Consider the following 12,406-nt stretch of genomic DNA (forward strand, 5'->3'; position numbering starts at 1 on the left):
CCATGTCTTCTGCAAGTCTCCTGCATTGCAGGCAGATATTTTATCACTAAGCTACTGCGGAAGCCCGATTGTATGTTTTGTCTTTTTTGTTCAGTTGCTAAGTCGTGTCTGGCTCTTTGTGACCCTACAGACTATATGGGTTCTTCAGGCAAGAATACTAGAGTGCCATTTCCTTCTCCAAAGGATCTTCCTGGACCAGGGATCAAACGCATGTCTCCTGCATTGGCAGGCAGATTCTTTACCACTGAGCCACCAGGGAAGCCCAATTGTGTGTTTACCCACACTTTATAGTCACTTTTTCCTTCCATTTCCCTGACCAGGTTTCTTTGAGGATGTTCATAACGTGAGCAGCAAAGAGTTCTGAAATTCTAAGTCAGTCTTCCATTTAACAGTCAGCATTAGAGATATTTTCTTTAACCACCATTCTGATCACATATTTTTATTTTCTATAGCCATCCCGTGGTGTGTTTGAAGAAATGAAATATTTGGAACTAATGATTGTTAATGATCACAAAACGGTAAGAATACAGAATCAATGGGTTTTAGACTGAACAGTTTACTTAAGAAACAACAATAATCTTCTCTTAACTTCTGTCAAAGTGAAATACTTAAAAGACATGTGAAGAATAATTATTATCCTCCATTGGCCCTTCTTGAGGATAAAGTAGGAATTTTCTTAACTGTACTCTGCTGAACAACTTTCCTTATAAAATATCTTGGCTGAAGCCCAGAGCATTCTGAAGGGTCTTGGTCAGTAGGCTGTTTGCTAGTACAGTTGAATCCACAGATACAGATGGCTGACTGAATCTATTGTAGTGTACTGCACAATTTTATATAAAGTCCTTGAGCATCAGGATTTTGGCATCTTTGCTGCTGCTGCTGCTGCTGCTGCTAAGTCGCTTCAGTCATGTCTGACTCTGTGCGACCCCATAGATGGCAGCTGGCATCTTTAGGGGCTCGTAGAACCAACCACCCTTGGATACTGCAGGACCACTTTATACCCAATACTTGTGATGTTCTGGTAAATGCTTAACATTTGGTTCTCTGAAAAAAAAAAGCTTTGATTTAAAATATTGTAATTAGCCTCCAATTAAAATAGATAAATTTATATTATAAAAATAATAAAATAAAATGTTTGCTGACACTGCTATATGTATATAAGATAGGTTAACTAATAAGGATCTATTGTATAGCACAGGGAACTCTACTCAATACTCTATAATGGCAGATATGGGAAAAAAGTGCATATATGTGTATGTATGACTGATTCACTTTGGTGTACACCTGAAAACGATGCAGCTTTGTAAATCAACTATACTCCAATAAAAAATGTTAAAAAATGTTTGCTGATATCCGTAGTGTAAATACGGAGAATGCAATGGCACCCCACTCCAGTACTCTTGCCTGGAAAATCCCATGGACAGAGGAGCCTGGTGGGCTGCTGTCCATGGGGTCGCTACAAGTTGGACATGACTGAGCGACTTCACTTTCACTTTTCACTTGCATGCATTGGAGGAGGAAATGGCAACACACTCCAGTGTTCTTGCCTGGAGAATCCCAGGGACAGCGGAGCCTGGTGGGCTGCCATCTATGGGGTCGCACAGAGTCGGACACGACTGAAGCAACTTAGCAGCAGCAGCAGCAGCAGCAGCATGGTGTAAATACTCCTCCATGGCTGATTTCAAGCTACCAAAGTGATGTCATTAATTGAGGATCTGGGAAAGATGTGTTCAGTTAGCTCTTGTGAATTGGTGGCAGCTGGCTCCAGTACCCTACTGCCCCATTTTTCAAACTGTTTAGGGCACTTGTAATTTTTGTTATAATTACATAATTCAGTTTTTTAAGCTGTATAAACTAAGGCAAAGAATAATTTGCTTTATGAAAGCTAAGTAACATTTTTGGAGAGACTTTATAAAGATGGGACTGTTAAGACACACCTACAAGTCAGGTATAGATGAAAAACTTGTAAAAAATTGCAACAAAAATTCATATTGTTTGGAAATAGCTTTAAGTCCTTGTTTTTCTTTAAGGAAATCAAAGTTAGGTTAATAACCTATTAGATTAGATTTTATATAATGTATATTATATATTGTATATTGTATATTGTATATTGTATATTGCTGTTGTGTCCGACTCTTTGCAACCCCATGGACTGCAGCACTCCAGGCTTCCCTGTCCATCACCAACTCCTGAGCTTGCTCAAACTCACCATTGAGTCGGTGATGCCATCCAACCAGCTCCACCTCTGTCGTCCTCTTCTCCTCCTGCCTTCAATCTTTCCCAGCATCAGGGTCTTTTCTAATGAGTCAGCTCTTCGCATCAGGTGACCAAAGTATTGGAGCTTCAGCTTCAGCATCAGTCCTTCCAATGAATATTCAGTATTGATTTCCTTTAGGATTTAACTGTTTTGATCTCCTTGCTGTCCAAGGGACTATTATGTGAAATTCAAATCAGCAGAACAGCCCTTAAAACTATACGTTTTAAAAAATGTTGATTTAATTTATATCTAAACTTTTTTGGGGTCTCTGCTTTAACTGATGTTTTCCATTAATTACCAAGTACTGGCTCGATTATGCTGAATATGAAGCTATTCAGGAGCATCTCTCTTAGTATGACATGCAGACTTATGTTATGAACCAGTAGCTTTTACGTACATTGCTTGAATCTTAGGAGGAAGCAGAATTAAATACAATTTAGGACAGATCTTTTGTGATAGAAAGGAAAACCGAAAGTGTGGATAGCCATTTTAGATAACAAAGGCTAAAATATGACTTTCTGAAGGACATTAATTTCCTTGAAATGCCAAGATAATTTCCTTGAAATGCCAAGATAATTTTTTTATCTGAATTATTTTTGTTGATTGGAGCTACTTCTCAATCTTTAGGCATGTGGTAAAATTATTTTAGAATAAAATTCTAGGCTATTTTAGAAGCCTAAACTTTCAAAATTTCTTTGGAAGGAATGATGCTAAAGCTGAAACTCCAGTACTTTGGCCACCTCATGCGAAGAGTTGACTCATTGTAAAAGACTCTGATGCTGGGAGGGATTGGGGGCAGGAGGAGAAGGGGATGACAGAGGATGAGATGGCTGGATGGCATCACCGACTCCATGGACGTGAGTCTGGGTGAACTCCGGGAGTTGGTGATGGACAGGGAGGCCTGGCGTGCTGTGATTCATGGGGTAGCAAAAAGTTGGACATGACTGAGCGACTGAACTGGACTGAAACTTTCCCCAACATCTAATGTACAATATTTACAGTAGTGAAAATAATAATTAATAAGATATGCTGCCAAGTTGCTTCAGTCGTGTCTGACTCTGTGAGACCCCATGGACTGCAGCCTACCAGGCTTCTCCGTCCATGGGATTCTCCAGGTAAGAACACTGGAGTGGGTTGCCATTTCCTTCTCCAAATTAAGATATAGATATTACCTTTAAATTCACAAAGTGCATTCACATATAGCTGGTAATTGATAGACAAATTCTGCAACCCATGACTTGTGATTCCAATCTCTTGTTCCACGACTCTGTTAGGAAGATTCATGAAGCCATCAATCAAAGAGCAGATTTCAGTAACTGTACAAATAGGAAGCTTGATTAATTTAGAAAATTATATATTTTGAATTTTTTTTAAATTTTATTTTATTTTTAAACTTTACATAATTGTATTAGTTTTACCAAATATCAAAATGAATCCACCACAGGTATACATGTGTTCCCCATCCTGAACCCTCCTCCCTCCTCCCTCCCCATACCATCCCTCTGGGTCGTCCCAGTGCACTAGCCCCAAGCATCCAGTATCGTGCATCAAACCTGGACTGGCATCTCGTTTCATACATGATATTTTACATGTTTCAATGCCATTCTCCCAAATCTTCCCACCCTCTCCCTCTCCCACAGAGTCCATAAGACTGTTCTATACATCAGTGTCTCTTTTGCTGTCTCGTACACAGGGTTATTGTTACCATCTTTCTAAATTCCATATATATGTGTTAGTATACTGTATTGGTGTTTTTCCTTCTGGCTTACTTCACTCTGTATAATAGGCTCCAGTTTCATCCACCTCATTAGAACTGATTCAAATGTATTCTTTTTAATGGCTGAGTAATACTCCATTGTGTATATGTACCACAGCTTTCTTATCCATTCATCTGCTGATGGACATCTAGGTTGCTTCCATGTCCTGGCTATTATAAACAGTGCTGCGATGAACATTGGGGTACACGTGTCTCTTTCCCTTCTGGTTTCCTCAGTGTGTATGCCCAGCAGTGGGATTGCTGGATCATAAGGCAGTTCTATTTCCAGTTTTTTAAGGAATCTCCACACTGTTCTCCATAGTGGCTGTACTAGTTTGCATTCCCACCAACAGTGTAAGAGGGTTCCCTTTTCTCCACACCCTCTCCAGCATTTATTATTTGTAGACTTTTGGATCGCAGCCATTCTGACTGGTGTGAAATGGTACCTCATAGTGGTTTTGATTTGCATTTCTCTGATAATGAGTGATGTTGAGCATCTTTTCATGTGTTTGTTAGCCATCTGTATGTCTTCTTAGGAGAAATGTCTATTTAGTTCTTTGGCCCATTTTTTGATTGGGTCATTTATTTTTCTGGAGTTGAGCTGTAGGAGTTGCTTGTGTATTTTTGAGATTAGTTGTTTGTCAGTTGCTTCATTTGCTATTATTTTCTCCCATTCTGAAGGCTGTCTTTTCACCTTGCTAATAGTTTCCTTTGATGTGCAGAAGCCTTTAAGGCTAATTAGGTCCCATTTGTTTATTTTTGCTTTTATTTCCAATATTCTGGGAGGTGGGTCATAGAGGATCCTGCTGTGCTAAAAAAAAAAAAAAAAAAAGTTTCCCCCACCATCCCCTTTGTGTCAGGGCAGTAACCAGACACTGAAGAGACCAGTAAACAGAAGAAGTTATAACAGAGGGAAACGCCTTGGAAGCTACAGGCAATAGATTAAAACCCCGTGGTTACTACGGACTACGTAGGAAGGGGCCTATAGATCTTGAGAAATATAAGTTGGACCAAGGACCTAGCCAAAAATGAACTGAACCCACAATACTCACAACAAAACCAGAGAAAGTCCTAGATATATTTTTACGATCATTCTTTCTTTTTTTTTTTTTTAATTTTTAGGAAAAAAAATTTTTTTTTAAGTCCTCTATTGTTCCTTTAATTTTCACTTTTATAACCTATTACTTTGCAAAAAAAAAAAGACCCTATTTTTTTCTTCTTCAGCAAACTTCATATATATATATTTTATAATTTTTTTGACCTTGTTTTTTTTTTTTTTTTCTTCTTTTCTTTAACATTGTATTTTTGAAATTCCAAACTCTACTCTAGTTTTTTAATTTTAGCTTTTTGGTATTAGTTATCAATTTTGTACCTGTAGTTTTTTTAATAATTTCTGTGACTTTTTTTTTTCTGTTTCTTTCTCTTCTTCTTTTATATAACATTGTATATCTGAAATTCCAAACTCTACTCTAGATTTTTAATTTTTGCTTTTTGGTATTAGTTATCAATTTTGTACCTGTATTTTCTTTATAATTTTCACGACCTTGTTTGTTTTTCTTTGTTCGTTTTTTCTCTCTTTCTTTTCCTTCTTCTTTTCTTTAACATCGTATTTTTGAAATTCCAAACTCTACTCTAGATTTTTAATTTTTGCTTTTATGTATTTGTTACCAATTTTGTACCTTTAAGAACCCAATCCTCAGGACCCATTTTTCACTAGGGAGCAAGATTACTGGCTTGACTGCTCTCTCTCCCTTTGGACTCTCCTTTTTCTCCACCAGGTCGCCTGTGTCTCCTCCCTAACCCCTCTCTACTCTACCCAACTCTGTGAGTTTCTGTGTGTTCCAGACGGTGGAGAACACTTAGGGAACTGATTACTGGCTGGATCTGTCTCCCTCCTTTTCATTCCTCCCTTTTATCCTTCTGGCCACCTCTGTCTCCTTCCTCCGTCTTCTATTCTCTGTATAACTCCGTGAACATCTCTGAGTGGTCCAGTTGTGGAGTGCACATAAGGAAGTGACTACTGGCTAGCCCACTCTCTCCACTATTGAATTCACCTCATCTCATTTGGGTCACCTCTAACTCCCTCCTCCCTCTTCTCTTCTCTATGTAACGCTGTGAACCTCTCTGAGTGACCCTCAGAGTAGAGAAACTTTTCATCTTTAACATAGATGTTTTATCAACGGTGCTGTATAGAAGGAGAAGTTTTGAATTTATTTTTATGTCTTTTAGAATGGGAAGCCTTGTAATAATCTTGTCTTTATTTATGAATAATAAAATAGTGCCCACCTTTAAAATATTGTTTTGTAGATAGAATATTTCTAATATTATTTATATTCTGTGATAAAGTTACCTTATTTAGATTACCAGTCTTATAATGGTAAATCTTAGTAATTTGTTTTATTGTTATTATTAAAGTGAGTGAGAATTAGGCATGAATACATCTGTCTTTGAAACCAGAAAAAAGAACTATAATTCATTCTGATAAGTTTGGAGGGAATACATGTTACGAAATGGAAAAAAAAAAGAAAGCCTTTATTATTGGATGATAATAAGGCCTAAAGTAGAAATATATTACTTAAGAAGATTTCTACTGTTTTTTTAAATTGAAGTATAGTGGGTATTCATTGGAAGGACTGATGTTGAAGCTGAAACTCCAATACTTTGGCCACCTGATGTGAAGAGCTGACTCATTTGAAAAGACCCTGATGTTGGGAAAGATTGAAGGCAGGAGGAGAGGGGGACGACAGATGAGATGGTTAGATGGCATCACCGACTCAATGGACATGAGTTTGGGTAAACCCTGGGAGTTGGTGATGGACATGGAGGCCTGGCGTGCTGCAGTTCATGGGGTCGCAAAGAGGTGGACACGACGGAGCGACTGAACTGAACTGAACTGAATAGTTGATTTACAGTGTTTCAGGCGTATGGCAAAGTGATTTAGTTATACAGATTCTCTTCCATTGCACATTATTACAAGATATTAAGTATAGTTCCTTATGCTATACAGTGTGCTTCCCAGCTGGCTCAGTAGTAAAGAATTTGCCTGCCGAACAGGAGATGTCTGACAAGCAGGAGATGCGGTTTTCATCCCTGGGTCAGGAAGATCCTCTGGAGAAGGAAATGTCAACCCATTCCAGTATTTGTGCCTGGGAAATCCCATGGACAGAGGGACCTGGCAGGCTACAGTCCATGGAGCTGCAAAGAGCTGTACATGACCGAACAACCTAACAGCAGCAGTAGTGCTGTATAGTAGGTTCTTATTAGATTTCTACTAGTTAAATAAATGCTGCTTCGGTTCAATAGAACTAAATAGATTCCTTTTCTTAGACCATCTTAGATTCTAGCTCATAATAGTCCCAAATAAGTGGGTCATTTTATAAGAATTTTTTTTTCTTTTGAGAGTTGTTGTTGTTCAGTCGTTAAGTGGTGTCCAGCTCTTCGCAACCTCATGGATTGCAGCACCCTAGGTTTCTGTGTCCTTCACTATCTCCCAGAGTTTGCTTAAACTCATGGCAACCCACTCCAGTATTCTTGCCTGGAAAATCCCATGAACGGAGGAGCCTGGTAGGCTACAGTCCATAGGGTCGCAAAGAGTCGGACAAAACTGAGCGACTTCACTCACTCACTCATGTCCTTTGAGTTGGTGATGCCATCCAGCCATCTCATCTTCTGTCACCCCTTTCTTCTCCTGCCCTCAATCTTTCCCAGCATCAGGGTCTTTTCCAATGAGTCTGCTTTCCGTATCAGGAGGCCAAAGTATTGGAACTTCAGCTTCAGCATCAGTCCTTCCAATGAATATTCAGGGTTGATTTCCTTTAGGATTGCGTGGTTTGATCTTGCCATCCAAGGGACTTTCCAAAGTCTTCTCCAGCACCACAACTTGAAAGCTTCAGCACTCAGCCTTCTTTATAGTCCAGCTCTCACATCCACACATGACTACTGGAAAAACCCTGGTAGCTCAGTTGGTGAAGAATTTGCCTGCAGTGCAGGAAACCCCAGTTCTATTCTTGGGATGGGAAGATCTGCTGGAGAAGGGATAGGCTACCAATTCTAGTATTCTTGGTCTTTGCTTGTGGCTCAGCTGGTAAAGAATCTGCCTGCAATGTGGGAGACCTGGGTTCGATCCCTGGGTTGGGAAGATCCCCTGGAGAAGGGAAAGGCACCTACTCCAGTATTCTGGCCTGGAGAATTCCATGGACTACATAGTCCATGGGGTTGCAAAGAGTTGGACACCACTGAGCAACTTTCACTTTCACTTTGACTACACAGACCCTTGTCAGCAAAGTGATGTCTCAGCTTTTTAATATGCTGTCTAGGTTTGTCATAGCTTTTCTTCCAAGGAGCAAGCTTCTTTTAATTTCATGGCTGCAGTCATCATCTGTAGTGATTTTAGAGCTGAAGAAAATAAAATTTGTCACTGTTTCCACTTTTTCCACATCTGTTTGCCATGAAGTGATGGGACTGGTTGCCATGATCTTAATTTTTTGAATGTTGAGTTTTAAGCCAGCTTTTTCACTCTCCTCTTTTACCTTTATCAAGAAGCTCTTTAGTTCCTCATCACTTTCTGCTATTAAGGTGGCATCATCTGCATATAGGAGGTTGTTGATATTTCTTCCAGGAGTCTTGATTCCAGCTTGTAATTCATCCAGCTTGGCGTTTCTCATGATGTACTCTGCATATAAGTTAAATAAGCAGGGTGATAATATACACCCTTGATGTACTCCTTTCCCAGTTTTGAACCAGTCTGTTGTTCATGTCTGGTTCTAACTGTTGCTTCTTGACCTGCGTATAGGTTTCACAGGAGATAGGTAAAGTGGCCTGCTATTCCTATCTGTTTAAGAATTTTCCACAGTTTGTTATGATCCACACAGAAATTCATGAAATGAGTGTTGAGAAAAGTTTTTTTTTAAGATGTGCTTTATATGAGATGAAGATAGTTTTTGAATTTGAATACTTAATAAGGGATAAATCAGAATATGGATCAGGTTCTTAAATTTGTGTGTCAAAGTAAAACTAAACTAGAATAATTGTCATCTATTTAAAAGAAATGTTTTTGGCTGCATTGCACAGCAGGTGGGAACCTCCCTGACCAGGGACTGAGCCTGCACGCCCTGCAGCAGAAGCATGGAATCTTAAGCACTAGACCACCAGGAAAGTCTGACATCTATTTTTTAATATCTGGATGTTTACTATTGGGTTTTAGAATGTCTTCCCTCTGAGAGTGCTCATCTTACAATCTTTGTGCTACATGAGGCAACACATTTATTTTCATAACTATGACCCTCAGGTTGAAAATCAAGCTCTAATTTTAATTTTTTTCAAAAAGCAAATATCTTTTAAATAATTTTTATTGGAATATAGATGATTTACAATATTGTGTTAGTTTCAGGTGTACCACAAAGTGAATCATACATACAAGATATCCACTCCTTTTTAGATTCTTTTCCTATACAGACCATTATAGAGTCTTGAGTAGAGTTCCTTGTGCGATATTGTAGGTCTTTATCAGTTATCTATTTTATACATAGTAGTGTGTGTATGTTAATCCCAATCTTCCAATTTATCCCTACCTGCCTTTCCTTCCTGGTAACCATAAGTTTGGGGCTTCCCTGGTGGCTCCGTTGGTAAAGAATCTGCCTTCAATTCGGGAGACCCAAGGTTCTATCCCTGGGTTGGGAAAAGCTCCTGGGTAGGGGAATGGTTACCCACTCCAGTATTCTTGTCTGAGAAACCCCAGGGACAGAGGAGCCTGGTGGGCTACAGTCCGTGAGGTCACAAAGAATTGGACATGACTTAACGACTAACACTAAATAACCATAAGCTTGCTTTCTACATATTTAACTCTGTCTGTTTTGTAAATAGGTTCATTTGTACCTTTTTTTTAAAGATTCTACATGAGTGGTATTATGTGATGTTTGTCTATCGTCTGACTTATTTCACTCAGTAAGATGTTCTCTAGGGCCATACATGTTGCTGAAAATAGCATTATTTCATTCAAAAATCAATATCTTAAGGATTGTGCTTGTTCAGAAAGGAGAAGCAAATTTGACACTTTAAATGTAAATTATTCTCAGTGATCAGAAAATGTGAAAATAAATTCGTTCGTAAATGGAGATTACATATTTTTCTTTGTGTGTATAATTAATTCTCATTCATGCAGGAAATAGAAACATTTTGCCTACATTTACTTTCAAGCATACCTCTTTAATTCAAAGTAACCTAATATTGCCTTCCTGAAAAAAATGCAGATATCTTATTTGGAACAAGCATCATATATTATCAGTAGCTTTCAATTAGAAAAAAATCTCTCAATTTTGTGTAAACCATTTTAGCAGCAGGCTGGCGGGGTCTAATTTGTGAGCCAATTATAGCCTTGATAGGGGTCTGCAAACATTTCTTTGAGCTGCTTAAGCTAAATGTTAATATAAATATTAAACACCTTTTTCTATTAGAAAACTAGTTGAAATATTTTAAAGTGCATGAAAAACAAATGTTTTTCTACATTGTTACTATATCTTTATGTATAAGTCAATAGGTGAAAATATGTAACGATAACTCATACATTTCAGTTTAAGCCTCATGTGATTTTCCTTATCTAAAAGCCACTATATTTTACAGGGCTTCCCAGGTGACACTAGTGGTAAAGAACCCACCTCCCAATGCAGGAGACATAGAGATGTGGGTTCGATCTCTGGGTCAGGAAGATCCCCTGGAGGAGGGCACTTCAGTATTTTTTTGTTTTGGCCACAGGGTGTGGCATGTGGGAGCTTGATTCCCCAACCAGGGATCAAACTTGTGCCCCCATAGTGAAAGCCAGGAATCTTAACCACTGTACTGCCAGGGAAGTCCCCCACTCCAGTATTCTTGGCTGGAGAAAACCAGCTACGTCGACCCAGAGTAAGCATTGAATTCCAGCCATTTGATCTTGGAAAATTATTTATCCTCTCTGAGCCTCACTTTCCACATTTATAAATGGGGATAATAAAACTTACCTCACTGACGAGGGCCAATATTTATTGTAGGAGAAATACTAATCATAGATCCCAGTAAATCCTGGGTACTCAATTATATGGAATTTCCAGTACATAAACCTAGTGGTCACTCTTTTCCCTTGTCATACTTGTCTTTTTTCCCAGCAGCATTGGATACAGCTGGTTATTCTTTCCTATTTGAAATATTGTCTTCATCTTTCTGCTTCTATGACACAATAGGTGTCTCATGTCATTGGCCATTTCTTCTTAGTCTTTTATGTTTGGCCTTTAGAATTTTGAGAATGCCCCATAGCTTGGTTTGGGCTCTCTTTTCTTTCTATAACTTTCCCTCAAGTGACCACTTCCAGTCCTAAGTTTTTAAATTATATCATGACTTAAATTCCCCACTTTCAACTTTATACTCTAACCTGCTGAGTTCCAGAGTTCTATTAATATATCTGACTGCCTACTTCAATATTGAGTAGACATCTCACATGTAACATTTATAAATCAGAACTCTTGGTTCCTTAGTCCTAAACTGCTTTTCCCCTAGTCTTTCTCATCATTTGAAATGGCACACCCCCGCCTCCACCTCAGCTATTCTAGTTCAAAACCTTGGAGTCATCTTTTACTCTCCTTCCTTATCTTCCACATCCTATACAGCTGTCCTATCTGCACTATTTTTTAACTTGGACTATTATAATATTTTCCCAACAGATCTCTCTTCCATTCTTGACCCTCTCTAATTCACTCCCCTCACAGCAGGCAGAGTGATCTTTCTAAAAAGAAAACGGTGGAAGTTACAAATATGAAATAAATAAAAACATCACTTTCTGATAGACTTTGAAGTTCTCATTTTTTAACTTGCAAGTCATACTTTCCATTTTCATTATACTATAAAAGGACATATCCCAAAAGGACAAATTAATGTTTGGAAGCAAAACAAATTAATTTGAATAGGTGTGTAACACTACTGCCCTAGAATAGATGTCAACTAATATTTTTTTCCCTTTCTTTTTGTCGTAAGTGCTTCTTAATGTTATGACTTTTTTTAAGTGTTCAATTTAGTGGCATTTAGTTTTACATCCATTATCTCTATCCAGTTTCCAAATACTTCATCACCCACAAGAGACTTAATGTTGAGACTTTTGCTTTTACTTTTAAAGATATTTTTTGAAATTTTTCAGCTTGTGTAATTTGCTAGGCAACTTAAAATGCTGAGCTCTTTACAGCAACTTCTTTGTGCTAAGTTTAAAAACACCTGTTAAAATATCTCACTGTGTCCTCACATGGTGGAAAGGACTAGGGATCTCTTTAGATACTTTTTTTATAAGGCACTAATCCCATTCATGAAGACCTCATCCTCATAACTTAAGTACTGGTCAAAGGTCCCACCTAATACCGTCATTTTGGAGTTTGGAA

At 38.3% G+C, this 12,406-nt stretch overlaps 1 protein-coding gene across 6 annotated transcripts in view; it reads left to right on the forward strand.

The window, feature by feature from the left end:
* ADAM23 (ADAM metallopeptidase domain 23) overlaps positions 1–12,406 on the forward strand; it is a 197,422-nt gene that overhangs the window by 123,287 nt on the left and 61,729 nt on the right. For all 6 annotated transcript variants that reach the window (XM_005202734.5, XM_005202736.5, XM_005202733.5 and 3 more), the window contains 1 exon segment: positions 453–518. In XM_005202734.5, the coding sequence (XP_005202791.1) occupies positions 453–518 (66 nt within the window).

Source organism: Bos taurus, chromosome 2 (assembly GCF_002263795.3).
Source record: "Bos taurus isolate L1 Dominette 01449 registration number 42190680 breed Hereford chromosome 2, ARS-UCD2.0, whole genome shotgun sequence".
Taxonomy (NCBI): Eukaryota; Metazoa; Chordata; class Mammalia; order Artiodactyla; family Bovidae; genus Bos; species Bos taurus.